The sequence below is a fragment of the Perissodus microlepis genome, chromosome 6, assembly GCF_051167445.1.
Source record: "Perissodus microlepis isolate ML-2025 ecotype Zambia chromosome 6, ASM5116744v1, whole genome shotgun sequence".
In the NCBI taxonomy this organism is placed as follows: Eukaryota; Metazoa; Chordata; class Actinopteri; order Cichliformes; family Cichlidae; genus Perissodus; species Perissodus microlepis.
This window is the reverse complement of record NC_140466.1, coordinates 27852458-27864357: the sequence shown is the minus strand read 5'-3', so window position 1 is coordinate 27864357 and position 11900 is coordinate 27852458. Positions and strand designations below refer to the sequence as shown.

General features: G+C 42.1%; 2 protein-coding genes and 2 non-coding genes across 7 annotated transcripts in view; all 4 read right to left on the bottom strand.

Annotated features, from left to right (window-relative positions):
• Positions 1–71: 71 nt before the first annotated feature.
• On the bottom strand, positions 72–2835 carry LOC146385834 (guanine nucleotide-binding protein G(I)/G(S)/G(O) subunit gamma-13-like). The gene is made up of 3 exons (XM_084931818.1): positions 2503–2835; positions 589–693; positions 72–470 (listed from the first exon to the last, which is right to left on the bottom strand). The coding sequence occupies exons 2-3, from the start codon at positions 684–686 to the stop codon at positions 365–367; spliced, it is 204 nt and encodes a 67-aa protein (XP_084787944.1). The 5' UTR covers positions 687–693; positions 2503–2835; the 3' UTR covers positions 72–364.
• A 1040-nt stretch (positions 2836–3875) lies between these two features.
• Positions 3876–3964, bottom strand: LOC146385833 (small nucleolar RNA SNORD60). The gene has a single exon (XR_014800597.1). It is a non-coding gene; the product is annotated as a small nucleolar RNA SNORD60 (small nucleolar RNA).
• Positions 3965–4148: 184 nt separating this feature from the next.
• On the bottom strand, positions 4149–4238 carry LOC146385832 (small nucleolar RNA SNORD60). Its single transcript, XR_014800596.1, has one exon. It is a non-coding gene; the product is annotated as a small nucleolar RNA SNORD60 (small nucleolar RNA).
• Positions 4239–8240: 4002 nt separating this feature from the next.
• Positions 8241–11900, bottom strand: part of LOC146385830 (uncharacterized) — a 46795-nt gene continuing 43135 nt past the window's right edge. For all 4 annotated transcript variants that reach the window (XM_084931808.1, XM_084931809.1, XM_084931810.1 and 1 more), the window contains one exon: positions 8241–10214. In XM_084931808.1, the coding sequence (XP_084787934.1) occupies positions 10118–10214 (97 nt within the window). In that variant the 3' untranslated portion in view covers positions 8241–10117. The remainder of the gene's footprint in view (positions 10215–11900) is intronic.

Here is an 11900-nt window from a genome sequence, read left to right as displayed (position 1 = left end):
ACACACGCTACTGTCTCATTTTCAGCTGTACTTGTTGTTGTATCATATGAAAGAATCTTAATCAATGCGTGTTAAATTCAAAACAGTCTTTATTTGGATTGACAGTGTAAAGAGCCAATAAAAAGGTGCTGTTCATCAAAACAAACCTCTAGAAAGCTACTCGGTGCTGCACACTCACACATACGCTCGTCTCCACAGAAAGCATTCAGAGAAAAGCGGTGATAGCGCTGATCGTGTGTGTGAGCGAGCATGTGAGTTAGTGCAGTGCATCATCCTTCAGTTTGTATGCATCCGTGATTGTGTGTGCGTGTGCGTGTGCGTATATATTTATATATATATGAGTGTGTATGTGTGTGTGTGACCGCTAGAGGATCACACACTTGCCCTTCTCCACCCAGGGATTGGCTCTCATGAGCTCCGGATTCAAAAATGGATCTTCACAAACACATCCCTCGATCCATTTCACCAGCCTACAAAAAAAGATAAAAGAAAGAGAGAGTCGTACGGTCAGCAACGGGTCGCACGCTGTACTGAACAGAGAGGGAACGAGTGTATGTGTGTGTGTGTGTGTGCAGCAGGTGGACTCACTCAGTGACAGTGATGGAAGATTTCTCTCTGTTGATTGCCAGCTGATACTGAAGGCTTTCCACTTCGCGCTTCATCTGTGGGATGTCCCACTCCTCCATGATGCTACTGTTGTGTATACACACAAACACACACACCGATCAGAGACTGAAAAAACACAGCTCTACTACACAGATGATTAAAGCTTGTTTTTGTTTTGCAACTGCGCCAATTTTAGAGTGCTAAAAGAAGTAAAAGCAGCCGACTGATCCTGCTCCAGCTCCTTTTTGAAGCGGGAGTATTTTTGTTGTCGCCTCACCACACCTCACGTAACTTCTGCTCTGAGTCATAATTCACTGCGTGGATAAGCTCTGCACAGAGAGAACCAGTGTTGTGTTATTTTCTAATTTTTCAAAATAAAACTCACGTTTAAAAAAACAAATAAACAACTTTTTGCAAACATTACTCTAACAGGTGTAAATTGCGCTCGTGTTGTGGACTATTTTCAGCTGTGGATGAATACAATTTTATTGGCTGTTGACCTCTGACTCCAGAAGGATGGTTTGTGTGGGATTAGGCATACTGCAGTGTCCATGTACATAATGGAGAAGCAGGTTTCAGAGAGACTGCGCAGTAAAATGATCAGAAGTAAAATAAGTAAAAGGGCTTGACTTAATTAATGAGGTGGGAGGATTGATCCAAATATTGATAGTATCAATACCAACACTGATATTGGTATCAGACTGATACTAGCGCAACAGGATTTGATATTTTGTTTCTATTCTCTCTTTTTTTTTAAAGAAAATATATGCTTCAAACATGCGCTATGAAAAATGTCTCAACCTTTGTGTTGACTGTCGCATCTATTTTATTTATAGCCTAGAGCAACTTTCAGCAACAGTGACTGCTTTAGAGACGGGCACGTTTACATTCCAGGTCTTCAAAATACATAAAAAGCTTAAAGTTGTGTTATTGTTGTGTTAACACATTATTGTGGAAAGTTTAAAATCAGTGATTTGGTGATCATTATAACCTGTCGAGAATTTGGCAAATCTATGATTCAACTCTTAAATTATGCCACACTGCTCTCCCCTACATGAGCTGCCTTTATTGGTTAAAAGTATCGGTAATGGTATCGGCTGGCCCTGTATTTACTTGGTATTGGATCATACCAAAATTTGCAGTATGGGACAGCGCTAGTGGGAAAATATGACGCCACATTAAAATTGTGCTTTCCTCATTTTGTTAGGTTTATCCATTGTATTTGAATCCTATTGACATGTAAAATGTTTATACTTGAGCAGGAATAAACTGATTCGTTTAGTGGAGACGGAAAGCACAAAGAAAAACAGTTACAGAGCGAATTTCTTAAAAGAAGAGCAGGTCATGAACTGTTTTCCATTTTTCTGTCTCTTGTTCCCAGAAAAAGGATCGAGTTACACCATTTAAATGTAAATAATCAGGGTAAAACGCGTTTTGTCTCTTTCTTAAGACACCTCGGGATATTTTAATATATTTAATGTTAGAAAACAGGTCTCGTGTTCTTATCTTATTTGTATTACTTGTGCCCTGCCCCACCCTGCCCCAGGCCACATTACAGCAGCAAGACACAGCCAGAGAGTTCAATCATGGATCGGTTAAGCCCTTTCTACTGGAAGCTGTCTCCCTCCTCCTGCTCTTCATCTTTTTAATGGATCTAAGTAGGTCGGCTGCCGGTGCCAGTTTCCTCCACCAGCATCCATCCTGCTGCGCTTCTCCACCAGCCAACTGGCCCATGAAAAGGCCTTTATCATTTAATTACAGGCAATGCTACAGCCCCATCACGGTCTTCCTCCCATTTTACAGCAGCTTCTGTCCTCCCTCTCATAAAGGAAGGACATAAATTTACCTCGTCGTGAACGTGTGGTGACAGCGAGTGAATGACAAAGCCGCTCTTACCGTCAGGCCTACCGGGGAGAGGACCGCTGTTCGAGTGCGTGCGCTGCCGGGTGCAGACCGGGCTTCAGCGGCGGCGAGGACCGTTCAGGGCCGGGAGTCGGTGGCGTTTCACCGGTAGATGAGTACGGAGTCGGTGGGGGGAGGAGGCTGTGTGAGTATATGCGTGTGTGTGTCGGCTCTCCGCGGCGTAAAGGCACTCCTCTGCGCTCCTCCCCGGTAAAGCTGGATGCTTGCGGGGGCGGAGAGAAAAAAAAAAAAAAAAAGCACCAGCGCCTGCTTTGACAGTCAAACGAGAGCCGGAGCAGACGCACCTGTATGGAAATCCGAGCGCGCAATGAGCCTCAGCGCAGGCAGGGAAAACGCAAATGAGTCGCTCCGAAGGGAAAACACGCAGGGAGGTCATTTTCTATTCATGTGACCGGAGGCTATGTCTGTTTCTCCTCCGAGGCCCCCACAGAAAGTACCAGAACAGTACTTTGATTTTTTTCTTTACTCAGCTCTGGTACAGACCATCAAAAAACACCTGACCTCTAATCTAAACACGTTCTCCTCTCTATGCTTCCATTGTTTTGACCACTAAACTTATTTTAACCTTCATCATGCGGATGGATGCTTCATCTTTTCCCAGGACACTGACATCTGCATGGATTGAACAGCAGATTCTTAATCAGTCACCCTGCTGTACCTCGCAGTGCACAGCTGTGATTTTAAACATCCAAAGACTGTCTAGTTAGTATGACTAGACTGCAGCTGTACACACTTTGTTCTTTACTCTTAGGGTGGTGCACCTGTGGTATCAATTTCTAAATCCTGCGTCACCTAATGAAGTTTCATCTTATCTCTTATCTCATTCTTGAATTCACAAACTCCACCCATGGTGGATGAATTTGGCATAAATCTTCATTTTTGGCTTTAATCAGGCATCAGAATTTCAATAGAATGACACCACCACACAGACCATTCAGAAAACGAGAGTTTAACTTTTATTTGGCAAATTTGAAAAAGTATTTTTAAATAACTTCATAAAACAACATCCTCCTGTCCCATAAAATCATCTTTGTTGGGTTTGTCCTGTGAGCAGCTTCCCCATCTGGTGACGACATCTGAATACGACACCTGAAAGACAAATACACATTCATGTGAGTGACAGGAGGAGAAAAGCAAAACAAGCCATGAGCTGGAAGTTCTCATACACGAGGTGTTGAGTTTTTCTCGTCACTGGCTCTCCCACATGCATCGCATATAAACAGACTTACCGTAAAGAAACTAGATCACCATCTGCCATCCTGAGTCGGGCTGTAAACAAGAGAAGCTCAGTTATTATTCACATAAAGACATTCGTAGCAGCACATGGCATTACAGGATTACTCCAGGCGCCTCAGAGAAAAGCTCGAATCAGGAGCTGAAGCTCAGCTCTCATAGTAGGTGTCAGAAAAGATTGTTTAGTTTGTCATCACAGGCTGAAAATGTTCGAGTACCAGCATCTTATACAGACTCACCTGATCTCAGACCAGCATGAAAGCCTATTTCTCAGGACCATGTGGCAAATTCCAGTCACCTTCCTCTCACCTGGAAAACACAGTAGTTGTTTTTAAAGATGGAGGCAACGTGACAATTCATCATACAAACATTTATCATAAATAAGTGAGCCTCAGAGAAAAGCTAGAATCAGGAGCTGGAGTTCAGCTCTCATAGTAGGTGTCAGAAAAGTTTTATTTAGTTTGTCGTCACAGGCTGGAACCGGTTCGTTTGTTAAGAGAAGAAGAAAAAAGGCTCACCAGCTGTTTTCTTCTTGCTCTGCTTTCATCTCCAGGTGATCACATTGTTCTCCGACTGCATTCAGCCAGCTAAACAGCCCTGTGCATTCTCCAGCCTCTGCACTGTCATCCAATCCCACCGTGAAGGCTGAAAAGCAATTAAGACACAAACACAATGATCTTAATCATGAGCAAAAGGCACTTCATGCGCTTTGGAAATTGATTACTGGAGCCTCAAATGACGTGCAAATCTGGCTTTGTTGTAGTAAAACAGGCTGAAAGGCACATTTGTGAAGGCCGCATGGCAGAAGGAGCTTTTTATTTTAACAGAGACAAATCCAAACGCCCCCCAAAACCCTTTAACCAACCGCTACGAGTGTGTACAACCGAGACGATTTGTGTAGTAATTCAGAAATTGTGTCATGAGTTTGTCCAGCAGTGTTGCTCAGACTTTGAGGGTACTCACTGTCTGCAACATGTAGCATAAACTGTATATAAAAGGACACAGTCAGTGACACTTTGCCTTTATGACACCTCAAGCAAAAGATTTCTGGCATTACCATTATTATTAATAATATTAATAATAATAATTTATTTTTAAACCAGACACTCCCAAATTTCCCCTTGTGGGACAATTAAAGGATTATTCTATTCTATTCTTTGTAAATAGCACATCTGACTGAGACTCACGGGCCCATTATACTCGCCCTCATTTGCTAAAGTGTCGTCACATGCCACACTTTGGCATCAGCTGGTTGGCACATCTCAATTTTTTTTAAGCCTCACATGAGAGCTACCGCCGCTGTGTAGAAAATCTGAGTGTATGATCGTGTCACTGTTAAGAATGAAATAAAACCCTTCTCTGCTTCCAGTGTTGATGTCTACACCCATGGTGTAGCAGTGGCAACATTGCAGTGTGTACTCATACCCTTGGTGTTGGTATAAATGCTACAGAGCTGTGGCGACATCACCATTTGAGCACCACATAACCAATGCAGCAAGTATAAAGGGGCCTAAGCAGGTCCACTGTAAAGCATTTCCTCCTTCATCAGGTTTATTAGCAATGAAACAAACTCTTCAGGAAAATGTTTGCCTCTTTCCTCTGACCTCAGTAATGTCATTTTTGCATAGATGTCTAGAAAGCCGTTTACCCCCTGCTGACAATTAGGCAAAAGTGCAGCTCTAAGGCATTTAATAACTTTCAGGCGCCAATGTTATGTCCATCTTCTATATACACTCTGACATGTATCAGGCTAACACACAGCTGAGCATTCATAATCAGAAAAAATGCATTAATTAAATGTTTAATGAGTGAATCAGAGAATCTTTTACTTTGCGCAGAATTGCTTACAATATTTGTTGCAGAATTGAGCAACAACTAGTTCCACAAAAACGTGAAAACCGTGACCCTTAAAGTAATTTTAAAGAATAGCTAAATGTGTCCTACATTTAACTAAAGTGTTGCTTAATCCAGTGAATGCACTTTAAAAATCGGAGCACAAGTTCTACTTTATCGCCACATGGTTGCACGTGCTTGCGATGTAAGTCGCTGTGCACTCCCTCCACGTGCAGACCCAGTACTCACCTCGTTCACTCTTAACCGCCGTCCTTTGAAGTATTTAGCAAAGCAGACCAGATCGTTTCGGCCTTTTTTGCTTCCATGTTGTGTGTTTATAGTATAAAGCCTTCAAAGGTCCATCGTCTGCTCGGGCTGAGAGGGAAAAGACCTGCATGCCCGCCTGAAGTCCCTCACATACCCTCTCAGGGTTAAAGCCCCTCCCCCCGTGTCCTATCATTTCCGGGCTAACTGTTAGCTGCAGAGCTAGTTTCATTGTTTCTGCTTAGGGGGGGTCATTTTTTTGTCCCTGTTTTTGTTTACTGTGTCTTCATTGATATGCGGGCATAAGAACAACGAGTTATTGTAAACTGTAATTAGAGACAAAGTTAACGCTGTCAGCATATTTCAGATGCGCAAGGTCCAAGGCATCATGGGACTTGTAGTTCCTCGTGGTCAACGAACCCTTTCAAGCCTGAACCATTATGCCATAAAATCCTTTTCTGTCTTTCTTTTTCTTTTTCTCTTTCTTTCTTTCTTTTTTTTTTTTAAATTGAGTGTTTATTGAAACTTCTGACTTTTTATAATCATTTGCTACATCTGGCATTTTTCTTTTTTTGGTAATTTATTAGGAATTTCAGGCAGGAAATTAAGAAAATTCAAGTATCACTAGTTAACAGTTTGTAAAAAAAAAAAAAAAAAAAAAAAAAAAAAAAAATATATATATATATATATATATATATATATATATATATATATATATATATATATATATTTAGACCTTTAACTCCCAGCAGGCATGATGACATAACAGGACAATGTGGATAAACTCAAAAAGTGCAACCACAGATAAACCCAGCCTGCATATCAGCATCTTTTAATCAGTTGGGCCCCTGTACCTGTGTGCACATATCACATGTAGAAAGCCATGTTAACAACAAACACCTGTCTGAAAGTGTAAAATCTCACTAAGAATAATACTATTAATCATGTACTGGACTTTTTATTGGGTGAACAAAAGGTGTGGCTCCTCCTTTGGTGCAGTGAAAAATCAGTGCTGCACAGGAATGTGCCTGGAATTTGTTTTTACACGATTTGAAGGTTATAAAAACTGGCCTGTCACCTTATTTGTAGTTTTACCTGTCAACAGCAATATCTGCAATATACCATATGTAATTGTAGTTAACTGGCATAGCTAGATCTGCAGAATATAGAAACAATATAGTAATAAGACTGGGTATATAATATAATGTTGACTGCAGACTCACTTTGTTAGGTGCACCTGTTTAACTGCTTATTAATGCTGATATCTAATCAATCACAGTGCAGCAACTCAGTGCATTAGGCATTTAGACACGGTTAAGATGACCTGCTGAAGTTCAAACTGAGCATTGGAACAGAGAAAAAAGCTGATTAAAGTGACAAAGCATGGCTGTTGGTGCCAGACAGACAGCAGATATTTCAGTAACTGCTCATCTACTGGGATTTTCCCATACAGCCATTTCTAGAGGTTACAGAAAATGTTCTGAAAAAGAAAAAATATTCAGTGAGCAGCAGATCTCTGTGTAAAAATACCTTTTTGATGTCAGAGGTCAGAGTGTGTAATGAATGCTATGCAGAAGAGCATCTCTGAATGCACAACACCTCAAACGTGGAAGCAGATGGACAGCAGCAGCAGAAGACCTCACCGGTTGTCACTCCTATCAGCTAAGGAAAGGAAACTGAGGCTGCAATTCACCAAAACTGGTCAGGAACATTATGCAGGATGGGTCCATGAGTCCTCCATTAGACACTTCATTTCCTTCATCCTGGTGTTTTCTTCTGCTGCAGGTTGTGGGTTTTTTTTGTTTTGTTTTGTTTTTTTTGCAGTTTCTGCATATTCGAAACCTGTCACACACATCTCCGGTAATTTCAAGCACTGTACAGCTCATTTAAGTTATAGAGTCTGATTGAAAAACAAAGGCCAGGGCAACATTTCCTTAATATTAGCTGGCAAACAATCACCAACATTTCTAATGGGGGTAATCAACCCCTGTGTCCCCACTGAAATCCCCACATATGGCAAAGGCATTTTCTTTTTTCCACATTGCTTAAATTTCTGTGTCACACGTCAGTGAGTAGAAATAGCCAAAATACACATTACCTGTTCAGTTATATTTTATCGCTGTACGCTCGGGTTTGGGTAGGTAATAAATCTTGTTCTGCAATTTATAACAGTATTTTTCCTGAAAATTCAATGCATTCGGTCTTAAAAATGGAGATAGATTCACTTAGGTTTCTGATTCTTTTGGAGAGCATTCCAAAAGCAGCAAAATTATTACCAGAGGATTTTCCACTGACATGTTCTACCATTGTGTGCAGGTGAAGTGACTCGGGCGTAATCAGGCCTGCTGTGGAAGGCGAGATGCAAAAGAACAACTGCGAAAGAGTAGCATCCGGTTTAATTTTTTTTTTACATTTATTCTCATCACAGCTGTACAGGAATGCATCGTCACAGCAGAAACACAACCTAAACCCAACCAACATGGCACAACAGCCGTCACAACACATCCAGAACTCGACCAGAAGCTCACCTCAATGCCTACAGCCATTATCGTTATTGTTATTATTAATAGTATTCACATAGATCCATCTGTCTCTCAAATATATCATCTTTGTTTTCAAAGAGCATAAAAATACAAGTGGACTCTTCATTGGGGGATGAACACTGGTTGATCCACTGTCTGGCTAACACTGGGGGGGTTTGAGGGGTGGGGGGGGGCTCTGAGTGGGCCACTAAAAACCAGGGATTCAAGGAGGAGCGGAGCCAACTTATTACAGCTTATGGGGGGCTTACATGGGCTGGTTTTAAATGGGGTAGACAAGCTGACTAATTTTAGAGGTCGTATATAGAAGCTATTCAGTCACCACAGACACAAAAGGGCTTGTAAGGAACCCAAAAAACCCCCAATAAATATGTCAAAGTATGGAACAAAAACCAAACAAACCAAAAAACTGAATATATGAAGAACACTACGAAGGCACAGAGAGATGTAGAGTTAACAAACCAGACACAGAGGGAGATTGTAAAAAAACAAAAAGTGGGGGAGACGAGATTCAAGGTGGGCCAATTAGAGGCAGTTTCACTAACCAACACTAGAGGGAGCCATAACAGCTCAAATACCCAGGTATACTATAAACTCTATGTATGTATACTGGATGTACTATATAAAGCATTGAAATATAGGTTTATCTTTTATAAACACTGTTCACTGCAGCAGGACAAAGGGATATACCGCATGAGTGTGCTTGTAAATATTTATATATATATATAATATATGTTCATGTGTGTGGTGTGTGTATGTGTGTGTGTGTGCAGATTTATTTTCAAGCAAACCTCCGCAGCTGGAGTTAACCGCCAACAAAGCTGAAGACTAGCAAGATGTAATAAGTGTGTGCATGTGTGTGTGCGTGCGAGTGTCTCAAAACTCATGGACACACATCTATATCATCTTTCTGATCATTACAACAACTACTGTACGAGAGGGAGGACACTGACGTGAGCATCAGCAGGGACTACACACGACGACGACAACGGCAACGGCAGCAACAACAACAACAACATGAACAGAGACGACACACAGGGAGTCAGGAAGTCCGGCTAACCATAATCCTCCACTGGAACAGAAGAGAAATAGAGGCTACGAGTTGACTGGAAAAATGCATCCTTTTGACGCTGCAGGAGCGAATCGGGCTCAGAAAGCGGCCCGCCTCTCTCCCCGTGTGCTTTTATAAATCTTCTCGGACGTCTCATCAGTATCTACCTCGTCTATCTATGTATCTAGCTATCTATCTATCTCCCTGTCAGACGGATAGTGTGCTTATTTCGCAAGCAATATGCTTATCTGCTGTCTCCCTGTCTGACTGAGTCAGCATGTCGGTCCAAGTCTGTAGAGATCAAAGGATGAGGAAAATGATTGTGCTTCTCATGGTTCACACAGCCATCTGAGGCCGGGTGGCAGCGGAGGCGGCGGCGGCGACATGCTGAGCTGCAGAGGTCAGAGGTTGTGTGGGAGCGGCCTCCTTGCACCAGGAGGCGTACTAGAGCTACTGCACCAGACAAAGAGGACCCCCCCCCCCCTCCCCTCGTCAGTACTGTACAAGGCTACATGAGAAAGCGCTCACGCACGCACGAGGGGGCGCACGCTCGAACACACACTCTCCGCGCCGGCACTGAGCCTTGGGAGAGTTTTCTTACACCTACGCATGATGAGGGGGGAGGCGAGGGAAAGGGCTTGTAGGAAAATGAGATGCGTGCAGCAGATCAGTCCAGCATCGCATCCAGTTGGTCTGCCAAGTCGTCAAACATGCTGCCAATGTCGTCCAAGATGGAGACTGTTGCTTTTTTTCCGGAGAGAGAGCTGGAAGTTGGGCGAGAATAAAAGAAGGGTTCGGTTAGTGCTGAGGCATACAGCAAAGAATCAGAGATGGAAAGTGGAGGGATTTGAGAGGATGCAAATATCTAACACTGATCGCACATTAGCTACTTTGAATGACCTTCTGTGACCTAAGTTGTCACCGGTGATGACCTCTAACCCCAGGCAATAAGAATATGTGAATTTTGTTTGTTTGGTTTTGTTCAAATTTTAAGTTCAAGATAAAGTTTTGGCAGTCAGGGAACAAAGAAATTAATCATAGCAAAAGTTTTTCACATTTCTTTCAAAATACAGGGTTAAGGTCTCATTTCCACATATAAGGACTTAGACCAGCTAACATTCCAGCTCCTGAGTATAAATTCCGTGCGATGTTGGATTAAGTGGTTGTGCAAACTGTCTGCAGCATTTACCAGTGCTGCTTCTTGCACGCGCCCTCACATAAAACCACGTGGAGATATATCCAGAGGTGTGAATGTGTGTGAAGCAGATTACTTCCTGTTGCATGCTGCATGTCAGACAGTCCTGACCTAATTCTCCCAAAACTGTCCAAAGTTCATGTGTTTAAGCTTGTTCTGTGTTGTGCTTATTCACTTGTGAATACAGGGCCAGTATTACCGATACCAGCGTCAACACTAATGCTTTCAATTATACATAATACTTTTAACTTAGAGTAGTGTGTCATGATTCATGAGGTGAGTCATCATCAGTTTGCAAATTCTGAACACACTTTGCTGACCACTAATTTAATGATTTAAATAAGCTATAGGCTATAAATAAAACAGACGTGACAGTCAACACAAAAAGGTTGAGACATTTTTCAAAGTGCATGTCTGAGGAATATTTTTCATTTCCCCCAAAATAATTTATTTAACACAGTTCACTGAGCTACATACTTAACTTAGAGGATAGAAGCAAAGTATCTTACCCTGATAGTATTGATCCAATACCAATACCAGTGTCAGATCGATACTACTACGCCCACCTCTAGTTGAAGCAGCTAAAGATGCCAGCGGAGTCATTTGGATAGTTTCAGCTGGTAATATCTGATTTTTTTCCACCTAGCAAGTTTGTTTTCCTTTTAATTGTTTGTCTCCATGAATTCCAAAACCCATTTGGCTACTTAGCTATTCGATGCCCGGTTATATCTAACAGCAACCTTCTAGCTTTGTTGTCCTGTCATTATTGATAGTGGTGCAGTCGGCAGTTCTTGGATTCACGACGCCTCCCTGAGTGGACTCGCAGCGTGTAATCCCCTGCACTGTTTTTGGTCTTCTTCCTGACAGCCTCACTGCTTTGCTGTTCACTTTCCTTACAGTGAATCACAGAGCTGTTTTTAAAACAAAGGGAATGTTTACCATGGCCGCTGCTTCGCATTTAAATCATTGCGATCAAAACGCGGCACGGCTTTGTTTGTGAAGCAGCCGCAGGAAATGCAATTTCACTGTCCGTTTGCGTGCGCGACAAACATACCCAAACGCACAAGCAAACCCTGGCTGGGTCCAGATTTTTGAATTCCTCCACTCCACTGAGTTGATCAACTGAGGGGGAATTTGATGATATTAAACAAAAACAAAATTGGATCGCTGTTTTAAAGCAACTCATTGGATTAGAATAAAAGTGCTGCTTTATATCCTTCTCCTTCTTTGCCTTTTCAGCTGCACTGGAATAACT